The 15057-nt window shown below is 37.5% G+C and overlaps 1 protein-coding gene across 6 annotated transcripts in view; it reads left to right on the top strand.

Annotated features, from left to right (window-relative positions):
* ttll7 (tubulin tyrosine ligase-like family, member 7) overlaps positions 1 to 15057 on the top strand; it is an 87749-nt gene that overhangs the window by 32570 nt on the left and 40122 nt on the right. For all 6 annotated transcript variants that reach the window (XM_028028399.1, XM_028028400.1, XM_028028397.1 and 3 more), the window contains exons 10-12: positions 8576 to 8670; positions 11049 to 11196; positions 12922 to 12995. In XM_028028399.1, the coding sequence (XP_027884200.1) occupies positions 8576 to 8670; positions 11049 to 11196; positions 12922 to 12995 (317 nt within the window). The remainder of the gene's footprint in view (positions 1 to 8575; positions 8671 to 11048; positions 11197 to 12921; positions 12996 to 15057) is intronic.

Raw genomic sequence — 15057 nt, 5'->3', positions numbered from 1 at the left:
CTTATAGCCAACATAATCCAGACTTCCTTTCCCTTTGAGTTAGAGTGTAAGAACGTATGTGTGCTTGTGTGTGTATGTGTTTTAGCATTTCTTATTCCCATTTTTTTCAACAAATACTACATTGTGAGAACCCACTGCTCCTTATGGGGCCCAGAGTTCTGGCCCCAAAGGGGTTACGGATTAGGTTTAGGACTTTGAATTGAGTTCAGGTTAGTCTTAGTGTTAGGCATGTAGGTTAGGGGCTGCCAGAGCTTTTCAGGGAACGAAAAGTAACTGCAAACATTTAACCAATTTCACCAAGCCTATGTCATAGATAAAGTTGATAGATTTTTAGTACCTAAAGCTATGGTGAGTAAGAAGACAGAGTCTGGGCCAAACAAAGTAAAACAAAGAAGGCAGTATGACCATGATGATTTAAAGTTGAGATTTCATTTTTATGGGTTGGATCTGTAGATGCTCCACTACCATAGTTTTGTTTGTAAAGCCCTGGGCCCTTTTTTGTTTTCTTTTTTACAGAAGCCAAACTTAACTGCGGTTGAAAGTTGTTTATATTTTTGGCACTGTAAATTCAACTGAAACATCGAATCATGTGGCGCTATAGTACATACTGTAGCTAAAGCAGGAAAACCCCACATCCATGAAACATGTATGAATGGAGTAACAGTTTTAGTTTTTGTTCTTGATTTTTTTTTTTTTTGGGAAGGGGTGTAGCCCAACTATGGTTGGGCTATATGAATGAATAAAAATTGAATGGAAATCAATGCAAAAAAGATGGAAAGGCATACTGTGTGTGTATTTGTGGTGAAAGGAGGCGTTTAGAGGGAGGCAACTATAAACAGATGCTATGACAAAAACACATAGTAGTTTCTTCATTCTTTTCCTTCTCCAAACACAAACAGGGGCACTATATTCTGTTTCACCTTTAGAGGCTGAGATGAAAATTTTATGTCAGAGTATTTCACGCAGTAGTGAAATTTAAAACTTCTTAACTGTTTTCTGAGGGCTTTTAGAGAAGGAATTTAAAGATTAGCCTGCCTTTTATTTATATCCACAGGAAACTTGAGAAGAATTTCCTAACCTCTGGAACAGCCGAGGCAGACATTATCAGGTATTCTGTGTGATTAGTGTGAAACTTACTTAGTAGATCTGTACAAATAGTTTTCATCCTGACATGATTATGTGGAGTAATAATAAAAGTAGAGAATAAGTACAGTTTGATATTATAATATCAGCCCTCTTGCAATCTCCTCTCCACCTCTGAATAATCTTTGCATGTTTGGAGGATTTATTCCTGTATTATACGTGTGTGTTTCTTAACTCAAGTGGTGTACCCTTCCATTTACAAACCCTAGGTGGCAGTATTGGCCTGTTATCATTTGTTTGGCTTATATGAGCTTTATTAAAGAATAATTAGAATGATGTATGGGACTGCCTGTCTCTATCCACATCCATTCTCCCCCAACATGACTATTTCATGGAATAAGTATCAAATTAGGCAAGCACAGTCTTTGTATGTGGGGCAGTCGAAAACATACCCCAGCATTTATCCATTCATCATCACACACACAGCAGTTGGTGACGCTACATGTGATTGAGAGGGAAGGTATAAATGGCATATTTACTGAGTGCCACAAGAAACTGTGTTGTGTGAGAGTTATATATGCGGGGGATTTGTGGGATATACAAGGATGTTTTTACCAGCATTTTAAATTAAACAGTAAATTTCTTCTTTCTTTTTTATTTAAGAATGCATACGAGAAAAAAAGTCATATTTGTGTGTGCAAGCTTCATCGTGTTTGTTTTGCACCTTTAGTGCCAGTGCTTGATTTCGTCTTTGTATGTCATTTAAAAAGTGCCTCTCTCCCCATCCCCAGCCTCTGAGCTGAGCGCTGGCCCCCTTGCTTTTCAGCACCAGCAGCAGCCCGCCACGCTCAGCTAGAGTTTCCCTGTGTCCGAGCGAACCGCAAGAAACACCACAAAAAGAACAGAACAGTGATTGATAAGACGTCTGAAACAAGAGAGCGACTAAACAGGGCGTCTAGCTGTCTGTCTTTCTGTCGCTCTGCCACACACGCTTGGTTTCTCTCTTTCTCCCTCTGTCTCTTTCTCTCTCTCCGTCGTTCACCCTCTCTCTGCCACCGTTTCTTATTCCACCATTGTGTGGCAACAAACACTCCATTCTGACAACGGCTGAACTGTGCTGATACTCTTGACTGTGCGGGGCAGAATGGGAGGCTTGTCAAAGCAGTGGTTGTTTGCCCTCTGCTAGGAATAATAAGGTGTTTTTTTTTTCTGTAGCGATTAATCACCAGCAGACCTTGTGCTTGTTTTAGCGACTATTCTAGGCAAAATGAATGTCAATGTGGGGAAGCAATTTGTTGGGGGAAATAAGGCAGCTGATTGTTGGTCTTGTGTTGCTCTACTAGAAAAGTTTTTTCATGTCGACTCTAATTACTTTTCTTTTTATTAGTTTTCTTTATAACAGAAAAAATTATACAGGTCTATGAAAAATAATTAGAATCTTTACAGATTTTGTTTTTGCAAATTTTAATATCAGACAAAGATCTGAGTAAATACATGATTTCATTTATTGAGGGAGAAAATGAAAAAGGTACCCAAACCAACCTTTTTCTATATAAAATGTATACATAAATTGTTATGCCTGTTGGACACAATCTCTTACCCCCTATAGGGGACTCTGATGGCACTGAGCAGCTCCTTTAGTGGCAGGAGAGATTCAGAAGGTCTTCCTTCCTTCCAACTGCTGTCAGACTCTACAGAAAAGCTCTTGCATCTGACCACTCGCACACTTACACTAGCAAACACACACATGTCCAATAGACTTTGTAGTTTTCTGTTGGTGTGTAATATTTTATGTCAGACTTGAAATTTCAGCTCATGTTTTTGATGGTGGGGTTTAACCCTTTCTGTTTATTTTTTATTTTATTTATTTATTTTTACTTTTTTGAAATCATTTGCTAAAGTCACTTTTTTTGCCTGCCCATTTTTTCTGAGGCGCCGAGGCTGCCTAGTAATCATGCACACGCTGAGATAGATGGTTGATCTGGTTGGCCACATCTGCTCAATTACACACCGCCTAATATACTTTAATCAGATAAGTTTAATGTTCATACTGCACCTTGAAAATGAAAAAGGTAAAAAATGTGATATTCTCAAAATACTCAGTTCCCATATAACTGTGCACACAGTGTAGAATAAGTGAAAGCGGTAATGAATGACAGTTGTATTTCTAGTTTTGTTGGATATTGGATTTTGCTGTTTGAAAATAATTTACATATTAACTATCCTGAGGCACATCACAGTTCTCAGACGCACCAAGGGGTCAGAGATCATTAGACAAAACCCTGCGTCCAAACCAGAGGAGTTATCACTTTGTAAATTAGTCGACTACATCAAATTGAGTAAGTAATTTAAATTTGTTGTTTGCTCTTGGTCTGTTTTCTGCTACTCTTTACTTTCTGTAATGATCTGTAAACAGAGTTGCGGCTTGTCGACAATTTAACCCAAACAGATAGTTGAAATAAAAATAATGAGGCTCCCCTTTGATAAGCTATATTTCACAGTTGCCTTCATAAACAATTTGGTTTGTGTTCAGTGCAAATGTTTATTTCACATTGTAAGGTGTCTGGGTAAATGTCTACTTCTCATCCTCAAACTTTGTATTTTTGTTAATCAGGAATGAAGCACTCAATTAATAAGTAGTTAATTGGTATATCATTACTGTGATTAAAGCTATTTCTGAACCTATATAGATGGCATTCAGTCTCAGTGATAATTTGCATCATGCGTCTTTCCATGTAAACATTTACAACTCAGTGTTATCACAGAATCCTTAGGAGACTGAAACCACATATAGAGATACAGTAGGTAGCAGGAGACGTATTTCAGTGAAGTAGGTAAGGTTTGTCTCCGCAGTGTCTTTAGTGTAATTTCGGCTGAGGATGTTGCATTTAATGTTATTGTTAGAGTGAGTGCTTTGCACAATGTGCTTATGTAAAGACTTTAATCTGTCGTTCGGTCAAGGGTTGGGTGTCATTTTTTACTCATATTCATCATTATATCATTCTCCAACAGCTTTGGATGGATGTTTTATTATACATAAAATGATGATAAAACAATTTAAAAAGAAGTATGGTTTTTGAAGAAAAGAATTTATTACTACTATTATTGTTTTGATGTTTTACTTTTAGACAATGACAAAAATGATTTTATTCCCTTCTCAGTAATCAATAAAAAATAATTTTTTGGCATTTCAGTAATCAAACCCTTGTCTTTCTTATCTCTGACCAACTTTCTCAGTTTCTCCTGCTATTTTTGGTGATAAACCCTAAATCTTTGAAATTGGAAGGCCTCCTTTCCATCATCCTACTCTTCAACACTCTCCACAGATTCTCTTCAATTCAGAACTCTGGCTGTTTTACTTCAAAACCTAAACATTACTTCCAGTCTCAAGAAACATCTTTCCATCCACCTGTCCCTCCCTCCATCCATTGGTGGTTGAGGATGGGTTGGTGGCTATCTTGAGGCAAGACATGCCCCTCTGCAGTTGCCATCACCCAGACTTGACAAACAACCGTGCAATCAATGACTCTTACTGGCATTTTTAAAGATACTAAGTAACCTAACTTGCAAGTACGGTAGTTACAGTGTGGAAGGAAGCCAGAGGACCCCAGATGCATGAGATTAGGATTCAAACCCTTGACCTTCTTGATGTAAGGCAACAATACTAACAGCTGCTACACTATGAAGTTGATTAAAAAGAAACAAAGAAGAACTTCCACTGCAAAATGGACAGACAAATGTGGGACATCAACATAATTTCACATTATACTATACTATACTATGGCAGTGACAAGAAATCTGACTACTAATCTGTCTGCCCTTCATAATATATGATAAGGTCATAATTCCATTATAAACTTTGCATAAAAAAATATTTACATTAACTTTTGTGAGACTGTTTTTTTTTTTACATTTTAAGAATTTTTTCTGCAGTTCATTGTTGAAAAAGAATCTGTGAAAACGTTTTTATTTAATCTTCATTTTTTAAAAATGACTCCCGTTTCACTTTCTGCTTTTTGACTGACATTTTGGCCTCAACATGATACGCAACCAAATTAAAGATCGAGTAAAAAGAATGTTCTCATCTGTTCATCTGACATTTTTATTGAATGTGTCTTAAAGCAACCAAGGGCTCTTTTAAAATCCTGCCAGAGTCACTTAAGGAAATCAGAGTGGGGGGTTTTGGAGCCTGCAGGGGTTCATTAGGAACAGACTGGTCCAACTTCCTCTGCCAGGGAGGAAAAGGAGAGCACAGAAATATGGGGAGAGAAATGAGGAGAGGTAACAACCAGAGAATCAGGGCTGGCAAATGGAGAGGGGAGGCTAAGTGGTGACCAGTCGGAAAACCCTATGAAAGACAGCAGAAAATAAAGTGAAACTAAAAAAGAGACACAAAAAACTGAAAAAAAAAGACACGACAAGGAGCAAAGAGAGACAGCAAATGCTGCTGTGCAAGTTTTATTCTATGACAACATGACACCACAAATCAAACCAAGACATGATGACAAGTAACGAGACAACCGTCACCAGGATCACTGCCAGTATTCCTGTTACCTATTGGCTGGCACACTCTTAACGCAGCACTCTTTTCATTGTGGCTGTCAAGCTGTGGAGTACTCTAAATGAAAACAGACCTCTTCCTTATTTTTCTTTTGTAGCAGAGGTGAGGTATGGTAGCTCGAAGTGGAGCTCTGTCCTCAATTCACAGAGGGACGCATTGTATACTTTCTTTCCATTGAGTGAAAGAGTTGTATAGTGTCTCTGTTCCTTTTTCCCTTTTTGCACTGGAAGGCATTCATCACCCACCTTCTGATAAATGGTTGTTGTATACAAAAAACACACGTTGGTGCACACATAGCTTTACAAAGCTGCTTCCATTCAAGCCCGGTTCATAGCAGTGAGGATTTAGTGCCTCACCTGTGGCTGTGACACCAGAGAGAGGATTCTATTTAGAAAAATTCTCAGGAAACTTTATTTCAGAAGAATTTCAGACGTTGAAGCATCTGTGCTTATATCCTTGTAGTGTTGCTGTGGATTATTTTGTGTGGATGCATGGTTCCCTTTTTTATATAGCTTTTTGGTGAACCTAATGCGCAGGGCTAGGAAATGGAGTCTTTGCAGTCGTTCAATGTTTTTTTATTAGTCTTTACTTTTTTTTAGACTTTGTTTTGGTCAATGTGGCCAACAACTGGCAGTATACTAAATAATCTGATTCCCTTAGATCCAAAGAGTCTGGTTGTGATATAAATGTTATCCTTAAACTTTGTTCCTAAACCTGCCAGTGAGGACAAGCCAGACATGTGTCCAGGTTAGAGATGGCAACTTCAAAGGTAGGAATGAGATTATTGAGTAGTAACCGAGACCGATTAAAAGATTTTAATAATCCCCAGCATTCTGGGAAAACATTTTGTGGACTGACTCAACAAAAAAGCAACTGTTTGAGAGTTTTTGGCTTACAGTAACACAGCATTTCAGAAATAAAGCATAGTGGTCGTGTGTATGTCTGTGGCTGCTGTTGCTCTTCGGGACCTGGATGTTTTGTCATAATTGATGGGACAATGCGTTCTCCTCTCTTATAGAAAATCTTAAAGGAGAATGTCTGACCATCAGTTTGTGACCTTAAAAATGCTTAATTTTGTACGGTTGGACAACTATTGGAAACTAGTAAGTTAATTTCATCACTGCTCAATAAAAAGAAAAAAAAAATAAGGTAGTTTAAGTGTGGATTTTAAAATCAAATGAGATACTTACTGAGATCTTTAACAGGCTATTTCTGTTTTTCTCCCCTTAAACATTAATCATAATTTTAAAACATTTTTTATACTCAGATTATCTTTGGCAATACATTTTGAGTAATTATCTAAAACATGTTTGTGTGGCAAGAAAGCAAAAAAAGAAAAAACCTTAAGGGGAAATGTACTTTTTCACAGTACTATGTTGTCTTTGGGGGTTAGGAGAAATAGATAAATAATTCAAACACTTTTGTTTTGCACTTGTAGAAAGAAATAACCGGATGTTTCTTTGAAATCTGTTTTCTTCATAGATTTTAATGGACAATAAAACCCTAAAGAGTTAAATTGCTTTACTATGTATTGAAATATCATTAGTGATTGGTTGTTGTGGTCCCGGTTTTCATAAGCATAAACAGTATTGCATGGTTTTCATAATGAAGTAAAGACTTAGGAAAAATGATTTTCACTCAAGAAAACAATCAACAAGAATACTGGACTGGTAACATTTCAGCTGGTTTCACGAAAATATTAGTATCAATTTACATCTGTAAATGAGTCACAGGTAAAGTTAAAAATTAAATTTTTTTAAATTAGGAGATTAAAAATAGTTGAGCCTTAAAAAGAAAGAATTTGTTGATAACCTGATCAACTCCATGTACGTTTTGTTGGTTTGGATTACAGCAGCTGGATAGAAATAATGCCATCTGTTCCATACAAGTATCCTGGTGGTCACAGTGTGTGCGAGCTTTTGTGTTCGTCTTTAAAGACCTGTTGTGTAATAAAAGACATTCGTTAACAATTTTGACACATACTTACAAAAACTCCCACAACAAATGCACCACTATTAGGGCCATTGAAATCCTAATAATATCAAACCACCCACCCAAACTATTGTTCCCAAACAGAAAAACATGGGATGCCAGGCAGAGACCTGACTTATCTGAACAATCAAGGTTTATCAACCCACGCCAGCCTTTCGATGGGCATCTGTTGCATTGTCATTTGAAGTCACCACATAGGAAGACACCATTCCAATTGCTGTTGCCAGTTCTTTCTTTGTTGCTCCTTTTGTTGTGTCACATAAGCCATTTCTCACCATGGGAGGAGACATAAAGGAAGCTAACAAAGAGAAAAATAATTCATTTGTTGTGTCAAGTATAATAACTGATATTTGAATACTTTACCCCGGTGCTTGGAATTGTTCTGTTGAGAAAGGTAAGCTGCTCTTGAATTATTCCCTGGATGATGCCAGCTTTTGTACCTAAAATCCCATGTGGCTTACTCTTTTCTTGCTCGGTTGAATCTTGCTGATTGCTTTTGACTGTAAATGATAGAGCCAAGCTGAGAAATTCTTTATTGCTGACAGAAATGTTAGTGGTGGCTATGCTATAGAGTCTGTTTTGAGCAAATTTAGGCTTTAGATTTCGGGGTCACTTATACAAACTGTTGTGCGCAAACACACAGACAGGTTCTTCTTCACGCTCATGCTTACACACATCATTACCAGACAAGATTTCTGCAGGAAAAGGCCAAACCGACTTTAAAGTGTCTCTCAAAGGGAAAGAGAAAAAAAACCAAAACATCCTCAATCTCTGTCTGTCTGCTTGCTCCATTCCTCTTTCCTTTGCTCGTTGGAAGAGCTTTTTTCTTTTCAAACAAACCCACAGTCTGTTCCTGTAATTGCATACAATCCCTGTCTCTAGAATGTTACAGAAAGAAAGAACATTTTTTAAATGTCCCTTCTCTTCTTTGCTTGACAGATCAATCGAGCTCCGAGCTTTGGGACTGATCAGAAGCTTGATTACGATGTGAAGAAAGGGGTGCTGCTCAATGCTCTCGAACTCCTCAACATCAGGTATTGCTTTCTGCTGCAGTCATGTATGTGTGTATGCATGCAGATACACAAACATATTGTATTAAGAGGCCCATTAAAGTTCAAGTAAAGGCTTTTTTTAATGTTTAAAGATTTCAGTCAGTGCTTACTTTGATGCTTGGTGGAGTTCAGAACCTTTTTGACATCTGATTTTAAAATGGTTGTGACTGTGGTAATGGTGTGAACAGTTGCACAACATAAATCGTATTTGTAAATGGTTGTGTCTTAGTGATAAATGCAGGACACACCAGATCCTTCTTGAGAAACATTCACATATCAACACTGAATCTCAGTTTCAATCAGTGGAAAAGAAAATTAGCTTTTGCTGCACAAACAACAATTTATTTTTTAGCTAAGGGAAAAGTTAGGACACTTTTTGGGATTTTATGCCCATTCTAAGTAGACATGTATGAAGCATAAGTTAAAATATCTTAACTTAAATCTGACCATTCCTGGTTTTAACTTAACTTAAGTTAAGTAAAGATACTTACTTACTTCTTGGATGAAATTTCAACATTTGTTTATAATACTTTTTTGGGTATTATTAAAATTTATATTAAACATCAATGTGTCCTACACAAACACACAGGCTCTGACAAGGTTTCCTGTCAGTACTTTTTTTTCACAGATCTGTACATAAGTCTTTTAAAATGGGAAGAAAACCTTAATTGCACATGTTGTCAGTGTGTGTGAGTCATGTCACTTTTAGCTGTAAGTTTATAATGTCTGTGACTTCTTTGTTTTTATGTTTTACTCATCTTTGTATATTTATTCAGCTTCCTGTGCTGCATTTCTGCTTGCTTTGTCTGCCTGTTTTGCTTACGTTTTCTCTTTTTGTGGTGTACTGTACTTCTGGATACATAGTGGTTTGTGTGTAATGTGTAGCGCATGTGTGTGTGTGTGTTCATAGGCATGCTTTTCTGTCCCCTGGCTACAGTGACTTTGTTCTCTGATTGATCACTGTACACAAGACCTCTAGATCTCTGCTCCCTTTGTTGCTTTCTCTCTGCATGTCCTCTTCTTGCTACCCTAAATATAGTCTCCCCCCCAGTAGTCATGCACATACAGAAACATAATGAAAACATATACTTAGGCACAGAATCATACAGGAGCATCTCAGTAAATAAGAGAATCATCAAAACATGAAGTTATTCTAATAATTAAATTCGCAAAGTGACATTTATATATCAAATAGATTCAACACACAGAATAATATATATTCCAAGAATTTATTTCCATTGATTTTGAGGTAATCACACTAATTAATAACCTAATTTATGATTTTACATAAAATCTATTAACACAATATTTTAACAGATAAATTTTATTGCCTATGCTGTCTTGGAAGACGACTAGCTTTCCACCAGACATTCTCCAAAAAGTGGATGAAGTAGGGCAGAGTGCTGCATCCAAGCATATTAATAAAATGTTGAGTGGAAGGGAAAGGTGTCATTCAATAAAGGTGCACAAGCAACAGGGATAACAACAGCCTCACTCTGGAATTGATGAAATAATATATATATTTCTTCTAATTTATTGAAATGCAGAGATGGTCAAATTACTTGTTGTATAATAGATGTAGCTTGTTGAAAACTCTCTCAGCTGTGCTACCTGTCTTTCTGGAACTTCTGGTTGATGTGTTCCCAGTTCTCTGACAAAATTAGCTTTTATTTCATGATCGACAACATGTTTGTATTGAAAGCAGGCAAGAACACAGAGCATACATAGTATAAAGCCCTTTTGTTCTTGGAGTGAATGGGTGTCTTGCAGAACTTCAATCTATCTCTTAATATATGTACATTAGCTTTTCTCGGCCAGAGGAAGGAGTTGGTGTTTGCTTGACTCTTTGGTCTGTTTACAATGCAAACTGAGTCCAACTGGGATCAATTTAGACCCAATCGGGCGTGGACATTGATAGACGTCATTCCCCTTCATATCACTCAATATTCACTTTAAAGGGCCAGCGACTGAATTAAATAAATTTTTCTCTCTCGAAGCTGCAGTAACCTACTTGTTCATAATATTCCGTCTGATCCTGTTCCTCCAGTTGTTGTTTGGATTTCAGTTTGATTTTTTTTCTGAATATATTGTTTGAATTTTTTTGGAAGGAGTTTTTTTTCTCAGTAATAATGAAGAGTAACCTCTTATCCAAACATGAAGCGGACAAATATTTTCAAACAATAATGGGTATTTTTTTTACTGTATAGACAAGAAAAGAATGATCAAACATCTACTATATGGGAAAAGTGTGAAAACAAAAAATAGAGCATAGAGGATTATTAAACAGTTGAGAGCTTTTCACTATGAGGAGTCTAAAAATCTAAACATTTTATTAATTGACTTGTTTTACTGTGGTTCAGGGCCAGTGATAAGAAAAGAAACCTGGCTCAGGAGAAGGCAGAAGCTCAGAGGCGGCTTTATGGTCATGGCTTCATGAGGAAACTTTCAGCTGCTTCCACGGACTGGGAGAAACAACGTCACACGCTGGAACGGAGAAGAGAGGAACTGGTATGGCACAAACGGGATATTACACCTTCAGCTGATCTGAATGTGTGCAGATTTTTTTTATCATTCTTCCAGTCATGCATTATTCCTTCTGCAACGATTATTAAATGATGGTTCTCTTAATTGCTGACCACAGACCTGTGGCAAGCAGCCTCTGTTGAGGTCATAAGCTGTATAAGGTGCTGCTCATTACCTGTGGTCAAATGAAAATTATATCCCACTTTGACTTTTAGAGCCTGTATGGATGTATGAAAGTAGAGTTCATGCTTTGATTGATGATAAATTATAACTTCAGTGGCATCTGTAACCTCATTTTATCAAGCTAAGACTGCTGTAGCTTAATGTTTCTTTTCCTCTTTCTTCTACTGCATCAAAATTTCAGCTTGCCTTCATGGGACAGCAATAATTTTGGTGAAATCTGTGCATTGCAAATCCCACGCTTTTCATGCGCTTACGTGAATATATAATTTGTTTCATATAACCGCCTGCAAAATAACTAATTGGTTAAATTAGTTGCTGGAACACTATCAGATTGGTAGCGCAATTTTAAAAGGCAGATCTTCCTTTGAATGCTCTGAGAATTAAACCAGCTTGATCTTTTATCTTTGCTAATGCCTGGGAGTCTTAGAATCTAGTAGTTTTTTTTGTAGTGCAAAGAATTTGGAGTATTCCATCAGCCTTAATGCACTATATAAAAAAATGTAAGAATATTGAGAAAGTTTTACACAAAGGAGAAACAAACATGGAGAATGGAAACAGTTGTGTCTCCTGTAGCTTGAACTCATTCAAGGAGAAAAACGATATGCCGAAATTTGAAACTGTTTAAAAAAAGCAGAGATATTGCCTCATTCTGGTTAATGTGGACAGGGAGCGTCTGGAGCAAGAAAACATTTTCCAGACTTTCAACCCTATGAGACACTTGCAACAATGGACTTCTCAGTACCAACATGTTTACTGACATTTTTTAAAAAATATCCATACAATAAAGCTGAATACAAAATGTTTTGTATAGGTTTTGCTTTTATTAAATCTAGGGCATAAACATGTTTGGATTACACCTTAATCTCTTTGGATTTAGTACTTCACAAATAAGCATGATTCATTTAAACTGCAAGGCACAAGCAACATACTAGTGAGCTGCAAATTTAGAAAAGGAAAAAGGTTGTAAGAACAAACTCAGTTCCACTTATTTCTCAGTGGATGTCAAAAGAGTCAAAGTTTTCTGAGACGTGTGCACTGTTTAATTATTTTTCCTTTAAAATAGCGGAATCAGGGGCGCTTTTCTAATCTAGATGGGGAAAAGTGGCAGCCGCTAGTGCTTTAATGCCTCCCACCCTCTTTTGATTAGCCTTTTGATAGCCACAGCTGTAATCAGTGGGAATAAGGAGCGAAGGAGCAGAGGCGCTCTTTCAAAAAGGGCACCACCTCATCTTTGAGTGCTGTTTTGGCTGAAGAGTGAGCTCAGGTTGAGGTCTGCTGAAGGCTCATATCACTCAGCATTTAATGATACTGCGGCGCTAGTGGCAAAGTGGTCCCCACCTCTCCGCTTTTTGTCAATTTGACAAGCTTAGACGCACAATTACACATTTATAACATGCTAATGAGAGAGGGAAAGGGAGAACATATTATTAATTTATTGCAGTGACGTCTTTAATCCCTTTCCCTGTATTTTGCAAGACTTTGTTGTTTTTTTCTGTTACTAAGTGAAATGTTTTCCTTTGTTTCTAGAAAGAACAACTTGCACAGGTTCGCAGGCAGGTTTCCAGGGAAGAACATGAAAATCAACATCTGGGGAATTACAGGTAAAGATGAGGCAAACAGCTGGGGAGAATGGGCTCTCCCTTCAGGAGCTCCACCCACTGTTTTTGTGCCAGCTTGCTCGCATTTACGAGGTAATCTGCACAATGCCAAACTCTTGGTAAAATAAATGTTGCTGCTGACAGAATGAAAAAAAGAACACCTATTGTTTTTGAGATTGCAGGAAACTAGAATAAACACAAGTTAAAATCAGAGAAAGCAAAGGAATGGAGTCTCAAATTGCTTCTCTTCTTGCCAAATTCTTACCCTTTGCCGCATCTTAGAAACACAGATTAGCAGGTAAACTTTGCTTGCTTGCTGTGAGCCATCTCATCCCTGCCCAACAATCCCTTTTTTTGCTCCCCTTCACCTCAAAACCCCCAGCTGGATCTCTGGAATACACAGAGCGTATCGATTTTCTAACCTCACAGATGGAGCAGATTCACCCTACAGCATGACTTAGTGAGTTCAAATTTACAACTTGGCCCATGTAAGCCATTTGCTCCTCTTTACTACTCATTTTATGCTTCGTTCTCCATACAGCACTTCAGCAACAACAGAATTTTATTTTTTTATTGTCTTTCTCCCAATTTCTTACACAAAAACAGACACACTCACACGTCTTTCCGCCTCCAAAAGTCAAAGTAACTTCCTGACCGAGTCTTGGTCAGAGCGCTCCTCCAGGCCTGCATGAAGTGCTGTCATCTCTTTCCTTTTCCTCGACAGGCTGCCAGACAGTCAATCAGGCAGGCTGGAGCACCCCTAATAAAGACCTCTTAGCATTCAAATGGTGCCCCAGCGCGGCGCTGAACTCTGATTAACACACTGCTCCTCATTAGATGAGTTTGAGTAATGAACTCACTTACATTTGGCTATTAGATAAGATCTGTTTCAGGTACAGACCCTGTTACATCTGAGGAAGACCCAGCTGCTTGTTGCTAGCTCACTACCTTGTTAAGCAGCAGGAGTCATGAGACTTTAAAGGTGCTGTTAAGCAGCAAACAAAGAAAGATTTTCTTAACGTCTCAAAAAAAGAAGTAGTTGTAGTTCTTCATTTCACTTAAGTGAGATCACACAGAGAGAAATCTAATCATCAACTCAATCAAGACATACGTATGTTCAGCTTTAAAAAGCCCAAGGTGTTCATATGGCCTGCTGAGGAAGTGACCATGAGCTTTTCGGTTAGATGAAGCTCTTTAACTATTGGCAAGTTCTAGCGTCTATTATGTCTATTGATTTTTTTTTTTTTTATGCGATGAGACCTTTTGATATTTTGTCGAGTGTGTCTTTGAAAAGAAGCAAAAGAATTAGGTCCATACACCTCTAAAGTATTATAACTGAAAGCAGTCCCTCACAAAAGGATTAATATGCCTTGAACTTTTTCATACTTCATCATATCACAACTACAAACTGCAATGTCTCTTTTATGCAACAGATTAATTCAAAGTACTGCATAACTGTGCAGTGGAAGGGAAAAGATACAAGGTTTTCTATATTTTTTACAAATAAAAACCTGTGACTCGTTCTGACTAGTTTATGAAACCAGCCTTCGCTGCAATTATACCCAAGTCTTTTGTTACGTCTCTACCAATTTTATACATGTACATAATGAAGTTATGTCTAGGTTTATTTGCAAAATTTGCAAAATTGAATGAACATCATCTGTGAACAGAAATATTTGTTGTTGTGAAAATTTGTTGTTTTTTGCTTGGACTAGACCATTGCTCTCGACCAGTTTTCTGGTCTCACCATCCACAGTGGGCATGGTATTTTTTAGGTACAGTGCTTGTTTTCAGCTACCCATAGTATTTTGGATGTAAGTCAAAAAATTTTGGGCATTTTTAGTCATCTGACAGGAGCACTTTCGATCTGCTGTTTGCTGTGGCCCCTACATGACTTGTGACAAACTGCTTTCTTTCTTTCCTTAAAAAAAAGGCCAGATTTATAAGTAATGCCAATAATAGTTCCCTTATTGATAGATTATTTGACCTGTGCTCTGAATCCCTGCAGCTCCTCCAGAGTTAGTAACCGTTTCATGACTGTTTCTCTTAACAATTCTCTCCTGGT

This window comes from Xiphophorus couchianus, chromosome 9 (assembly GCF_001444195.1).
Source record: "Xiphophorus couchianus chromosome 9, X_couchianus-1.0, whole genome shotgun sequence".
Classification (NCBI taxonomy): Eukaryota; Metazoa; Chordata; class Actinopteri; order Cyprinodontiformes; family Poeciliidae; genus Xiphophorus; species Xiphophorus couchianus.
The sequence above is the reverse complement of the archived record's forward strand: the minus strand, read 5'-3'. Positions and strand labels throughout refer to the sequence as shown.